Source organism: Trichinella spiralis, assembly GCF_000181795.1.
Source record: "Trichinella spiralis strain ISS 195 chromosome Unknown Scfld3927, whole genome shotgun sequence".
NCBI classification, from domain to species: domain Eukaryota; kingdom Metazoa; phylum Nematoda; class Enoplea; order Trichinellida; family Trichinellidae; genus Trichinella; species Trichinella spiralis.
The window spans coordinates 1-6,510 of NW_003530866.1; the positions used below are offsets into that span (position 1 = coordinate 1).

General features: G+C 46.6%; 4 protein-coding genes across 4 annotated transcripts; 3 read left to right on the forward strand and 1 right to left on the reverse strand.

Moving 5' to 3' along the window:
* Positions 1–1,033: 1,033 nt before the first annotated feature.
* Tsp_12196 (His(2)-Cys(2) zinc finger family protein) lies at positions 1,034–1,740 on the reverse strand. Its single transcript, XM_003367645.1, has 2 exons — positions 1,721–1,740; positions 1,034–1,697 (listed from the first exon to the last, which is right to left on the reverse strand). The coding sequence occupies exons 1-2, from the start codon at positions 1,738–1,740 to the stop codon at positions 1,034–1,036; spliced, it is 684 nt and encodes a 227-aa protein (XP_003367693.1).
* Positions 1,741–1,851: 111 nt separating this feature from the next.
* Tsp_12197 (hypothetical protein) lies at positions 1,852–2,457 on the forward strand. Its single transcript, XM_003367646.1, has 2 exons — positions 1,852–2,324; positions 2,373–2,457. Exons 1-2 carry the CDS (start codon positions 1,852–1,854, stop codon positions 2,455–2,457), a joined length of 558 nt encoding a protein of 185 aa, XP_003367694.1.
* Positions 2,458–3,136: 679 nt separating this feature from the next.
* On the forward strand, positions 3,137–4,389 carry Tsp_12198 (hypothetical protein). Its single transcript, XM_003367647.1, is given in 4 exon segments — positions 3,137–3,319; positions 3,332–3,645; positions 3,786–4,104; positions 4,129–4,389. The coding sequence occupies 4 exon segments, from the start codon at positions 3,137–3,139 to the stop codon at positions 4,387–4,389; spliced, it is 1,077 nt and encodes a 358-aa protein (XP_003367695.1).
* Positions 4,390–4,405: 16 nt separating this feature from the next.
* Positions 4,406–4,762, forward strand: Tsp_12199 (conserved hypothetical protein). The gene has a single exon (XM_003367648.1). It carries the CDS (start codon positions 4,406–4,408, stop codon positions 4,760–4,762), a length of 357 nt encoding a protein of 118 aa, XP_003367696.1.
* The last annotated feature ends 1,748 nt before the right edge of the window (positions 4,763–6,510 follow it).

Below are 6,510 nucleotides of genomic sequence, written 5' to 3' on the forward strand. Positions count from 1 at the left end.
TTGTTTGTCTTATATTTCGATTTGATTCAAATTTGATTCATTTCAATGTATATGCTTTTTATTGACATATACGGCTTAAACTTTTTCACCCAATAAAACAGAATAAAGATGAGATCAATTCTAGCGAGATACTGATTTGTCAAAGTATATTTTTATGACTGTTGATTGATCTGTTGGCTATAAACAACTGAAAAAACTCAATTTATTAATAATTTAATTAATTAATAAATTCGTGTTTAATGCAGAGACAAGTATAATAAGTTTTCTGAAAATTCATCTGGAATCAGAAATGTTGGAAAATCTTTAGTTCGAACTTGAGGACCTTTTTGGTAGTGGACTGTATGTATTAATTATAGAATATCAATGACAACGGGTTTGACTAAGAATCGGTTTATTCAGAATAAAAACAGTGAGTAATACAATGTGATAGCAAGAGAAACGTTTCAGGCGGTGTTCGAGACGGTGTGTACCGTGTGATTTTGTTAATGTTGGTGTTAATGTTCCCTCCTCCCTCCGCACTTGTATTTATATCTTTTTCTTGACCTCACTCCGCGTCTGGTGACCTAGATTGTCGAAAAGTAATTAGAAGATCGGCTTGGTTGCGCAATCCCTTAGACTGTGCAGCTTAGCCGGGGTCTGAACAGGCGTGCTGTCAGCCACATTCCACTTTGACGCTTTTTCAGCAACTGGCCACCGGAGTTGTGGCAGATATATGACAGGACGCTGACCTTTTCACCGCTTAATTGTTCTTCCATTGTTTTTCTATTGAGAAAAACAAGGTGTGCAACTGGCGTTGTGCAACCGTTGTTTTCGTACCAGGAGCAATGTTTTGTTGCCACGGGGATTTTTAGATAGTGATGAGCAGGTATTGAGAAAAGATTTCTCAACACCTCCCACCCCAAAAAGGTGAACCGGGTTCTATGCGTCACTGGATGGTTCCACCAGGCGGAGTGACCTTGCAGATCGGGTTACTGTTCCTTGTCTGGTTTTCACCGTCACCGATCTGATTACACCATCTTCACTCGGGTGGATCTCAATGATCCTTCCGATCGGCCATTTGAACCATGCTTGTAAATATGCAAGCATGGGCCTTGTTCGCTCGGACATCGCGCCGCTGTACATCTGGGCGGATAAACCGTGGACCTGCAAAGTCCACACCGGTATGGCTGAATGGTGGTGATTCTGTCACTCGGTCGGTTGGCAAGTCACTCATTCGGAGTCGATGTGGTTGCGTTTCGACTCTACGACATACCGGGCATGAACGGATTATCTTCTTTACTGCGCTGCTGGCTCTGATGATCCAAAATTTTGTTCTGATGGCTAACAATGTTTGATTGACACCAGCATGCATCTGCATGACGTGATAGTCTTTGATCAGCAGTTCTGTTGCCGGGTGATTGTTTGGCAGGATGATTGGGTGCTTGGACTCTGGAGGCAGAGTTGATCGCCTGAGACGTCCGCCCATTCGTAGCAGACCATCTTGATCTAGAAACGGTTCAAATACCCTCACCCGTTCAGAGGAGTTGGGCTTAGTACCGAACTCCGTCACCTGGATCTCTCTGAGCCATATTGTTTCAGCGTCAGATAATTCCTTCACTGAAAGACTAACATTGTTTGTTCTCTCGCTCACTGGATTTTGGCAATTTCGCGCGAAGCGCAGGCAGTAGGCGGTTACTCGGATTAATGCCTCATAACGACTATACCGGGTTGGGTTGATTACCTACTCAACCCCGCAGCCATCTATTTGGCTAGCTAAGACCTTAACAGTTTTTTGCTCAACTGAGAGGTGCTCGTTGTCGTCTATTCTCGCCACTGGCTCCGTTGGCCAGTTTTCTCTGCCTTGCATCAGCCATGGTGGGCCGTGCCACCATGTGGCTGTGTTTATTAGAGTGCCCTAGCGAACAACCTCGACTGGGAATGTCCGCTGGATTTTCCTTAGTCGGACAATATCTCCAGCACTGGGGGGATACCGACTCCTGTATTTCTTGCACTCGATTCGCAACAAACGGCTTCCAGAGTGCAGGTGCTCCTTTAATCCACGCGAGGGCTACCCTACTGTCGCTCCAGCAGGTGATCTCCTGGATTGACAGTGTTAGTTCTCTCTCGAGATATTTCTTTATTCTGGCGCACAGTAATGCTGCCATTAGCTCCAACCTTGGGAGACTGATTTGTTTTATCGGTGCCACTCGAGATTTTGCCATCACGAGGCTCACCAACTTATGGTGGTTTATCGATTCCACCATGATGTATGCGCAAGCTGCATACGCTACTTGTGATGCATCACCGAAAATGTGGAGTTCTACCCTGCGCACTTGTTGCACCGGGTATGGGATCCAGGCCCTATTAATTTTTATTTGAGACAGTGTTTTAAGTTGTTCTTGCCAGCTGCGCCATTGTCTTTCGATGTCTGGTGGTAATAATGTATCCCAGCCCAGTCCTAGCGTCCACAAGCGCTGAAACAACAGTTTCATCTGGCCAATAAACGGTGATATGTACCCCAGTGGGTCATACACTTGGGCCGCAAGGCTTAACATTTGCCTCATTGTGGAGCGGGATTGGGTTTTGAGGTTTCGAGGTGGTTTGAAGGTGAGGATGTCTTCATCCCTTTTCCAATAGACCCCGAGGGTTTTTCCGAGTTCCCTTTGGGCGTTTATTGACACTTCCTCTCTCGGAAGTATAGATAGCAATTCTTTCTGATTGCTGGCCCATTTTTTGAGGTGGAAGCCACCTTTACCGAGGAACATCGGCACCCTATGTATTAGGTCTCTCACCTCATCCTCTTTGTCGCAGCTCATCACCAGATCATCTACATACATATTGGCAAGCGCCTTTTTTACTGTCTCATTGCTCTCTTCAGAGTTTAGTTCTGCGTGCGTTTTGATGACCTTGATTGCAAGGTAGGGTGAGCACGCCAGCCCGAAGCACACTCGGGTTAGTCGATACCTTCGCGGGGGAGCGTCTGACCTGCAATCGCGCCAAAGGAAGCGACATGCATCCCTATCTTCTGCTCGCAGTCCTACTTGCAAATACATTTTCTCGATGTCAGCCTGCACGGCAATTCTATATTGCCTGAAGCGCAGTAGGATGCTTACTAGATCAGCTTGGAGGTTTGGTCCTGTCTCAAGATGATCATTTAATGAAACGCCGGCACATTTGGCCGATCCGTCGAATACTACTCGACATTTTGTCTGACCGTCAGCCATTTTGTACACTGCATGATGGGGGAGGTACCATGTCTTACCGGGTTGCCCAATCTGGGTGGTCACCTCTTCTGCCCATCCATTACGCAAATACTCTTCGATTACAGCAGAGTATTCACGTTGCTTAGTAGGATCCTTTCTCAAGCGCCGTTCCACAGATCGCAATCTGCGTTCAGCTAAAGCATAATTGTCCGGAAGCTGAACTACGCCGGGTTTCCACAGCAACCCCACGGAATAACGCGACCCATTGTGTGTTAATGTATCAAGAAATTGACGGCTTACCGCGTCTTGGGTCGTTTTGTCTTCCTGTTGCTGGATGCCGATGGATTCGAGTTCCCAGAACTTCTTCAGCGTGCATTCCATGTTGTCTTCCTTTTGAGCACAGTGGAACCGGTATTGATGAGCTGACGGTGGATTCACCGGACCAAAGACAACCCATCCCAGGGTTGTTTCAATAGCGACCGGGTCTGTTGGATTTCCTCGTAGGATTTTCTCACCGAGAAATTGTCCATACGAATCGACACCGATTAGCACGTGGATAGGCAGTTTCTCATCTTCCTCCTCTGGGAGCTGCAGGTGTTGTAGATGCTTCCACTCGTCACACTGGATTGGGACGGAATGGATATCATCGCAAATCCTTGGAAGTGTCAATGCCTCAATGGTCTTATCGCCCACCCCGGATTGGTTTGTATCCACGGGGCTTAAGCGGAACCGGACTCTTCTGGCCACCGTTGGGGCACATTGGATTCCACCGATTCCTTTCACCGTGACGGTCTCTGATGTTCCCACCAGATTCAAGGCTCTTGCTACTTCTTCTGTCACTAGGGTTGTTTCAGCACCGCTGTCGAACAAGCAGTTGACCGTTAGCCGTTGTCCGTTTACCCCGGTGGCAATGGCTTTCACTGTTTGAAACCGGATTTTTGTTGAGCCGCGTGTATTGGCGAGCAATACACGGGTGGTTGTTTCCTCATTGGACTCAGCTCGCGCCTTCTTTCCAGGCGGAGTGTTTGTATCGTCGAGTCCTTCTGGCCGTGGCGTTTGTTTCTTTGGAGCAGATGGAGTGAGCAGGTGGTGGGTTCTCCAGCCACGATGCCTGAATTTGCATCGATCTGCTCTGTGTCCCTTTGTTAGGCAGATGAAACACATGTTGAGTTGTGCTGCCGTTGCTCTCCGCTGTGACCACTGTTGATTCAGGAATTGTGGACATGTCGTGGCTCGGTGTTCACCCTGGCATACTGGACAGGTTGGATGGAGAGATGCATGAAAGGCCCCAATCGTCCGATAAGGGGGGCGAAATCGCTTCCGCTGATTCTCCTTCACCTTATGTTTGTGCGTGGAGGAGGATGTCCTCTCTCCCTGTGTGGACTGTGCGAGGTCCACAGCGCACCGGGCTTGTTCTGCCAGGAAGTCTAGGAAGGTCTGAGAAGTTGGTTCTTCCACCAATTTGCCACACTGATCCTTCCACCGGGATTGGATGTTCTTTGGCAATTGGGCCACCAGTTGCGGTAGTGCGGTCCGGAAACCGGATACCGCGGTGTCGAGATCTCTTCCGATCGCTCTGAGTTCCAATAGGTGGCCGTTTAGCTTGTCATGCAGAGCTAGCAGACCTTCCCTACCTTTTGCGACCTCCTCTGGGACGCTAAAGATCTTGAGGATGTGCGCGTCCAACACGTCCGATACCCGATAGAATCGGTCGTGTAGTAGTTGCACCACAGCCGGGTAGTTTTCGGCTGCTGTTGTCACGCCACTGATCGCGTGTAATGCTGCACCAGTCAAGCAGGATCGAAGATGCACGAATTTAGTGACGTCTTCGAGATCTTCTCTTCGATGCACTGCTGCGTTGAACTGATCCCAAAAGGCCTTGAATTGGAGGATATCTCCGTCGAATGTTGGTAATTTTGGGATTGGCCTGGTCGAGTTAGTCTTGGGATCGTTGTTTTTGGTGGCTGGTGGTTGGGTAATTTCGGTCGACGATGGTGTTTCAGCGGTCGCCAGCAGTTCGTCGGCTTGACGTTGGGTGGTTCTGAGCTTGTCGATCAGTTCGTCGAATTCTATTATTGCTGGATTTCTTTCTTCCTCCGGCAAGCTATCTAAGTAACGTTGCCGTGATTCAAAAAATAGTTGTGTTGCACGTCCCAACGTTTTGGTTGCTTCGCGCATGGCTTCTACATCCGTGCGTCCAGCGCAAAGTCTTTGCAGTCGATCTATCCAGTACTGCAGTGCCGATCCTTCGGCATCATATGCTCTGGTTCGGCTCCTTGGGCTGGCCATGTTTCCTGTCCGGTTATTCGTGGGAGATGTTCGATTGTTGATGGTATCACGAGTTGGATCCATAGGTCGCTGGTTCGGATCCGGCTCGGAGGACCAGAAAATGTTGGAAAATCTTTAGTTTGAACTTGAGGATCCTTTTTGTAGTGGACTGTATGTATTAATTATAGAATATCAGTGACAACGGGTTTGACTAAGAATCGGTTTATTCAGAATAAAAACAGTGAGTAATACAATGTGATAGCAAGAGAAACGGTTCAGGCGGTGTTCGAGACGGTGTGTACCGTGTGATTTTTCCTCCTCCCTCCGCACTTGTATTTATATCTTTTTCTTGACCTCACTCCGCGTCTGGCGACCTAAATCATCGGAAGGTAATTAGAAAATCGGCGTGGTTGCGCAATCTCTTAGACTGTGCAGCTTAGCCGAGGTCTGAACAGGCGTGCTGTCAGCCGCATTTCACTTTGATGCTTTTTCAGCAACTGGCCACCGGAGTTGTGGCAGATATATAACAGGACGCTGACCTTTTCACCTCTTAATTGCTATTCCATTGTTTTCCATTGAGAAAAACAAGGGGTGCAACTGGCGTTGCGCAACTGTTGTTTTCGTACCAGGATCAATGTTTTGTTGCCACGGGTATTTTTAGATAGTGATGGGCAAGTATTGAGAAAAGATTTCTCAACAATACATATAGCTGCAAAGCCGCTTTTCAGTTTTAACGGTAAAATGCCCTGTTGGCGTAAAAAGTAAATTTACAGTTATCAGTTCGATTTGAATTTTGAAACAAGTTATATGCAAATATATACAAAAAATATATATAAATTTCTTTTTTATTTATGGTAATAGATTACATTTTCGTTTTTTTTTATTTTTCTTAAAATTGTTCTTACTGTATTAACAACAAAAATACCGTTATCAGAATTTGGATAACAAAGAATAACAAAAGAATTCAACAAACTTGTAAAAACAATTGCAACAAGAAATTGTTGTGAATTTTAAGCAAACAATTTTATCTTTTACAACATTCCTTTGTGGATGTGTAAAT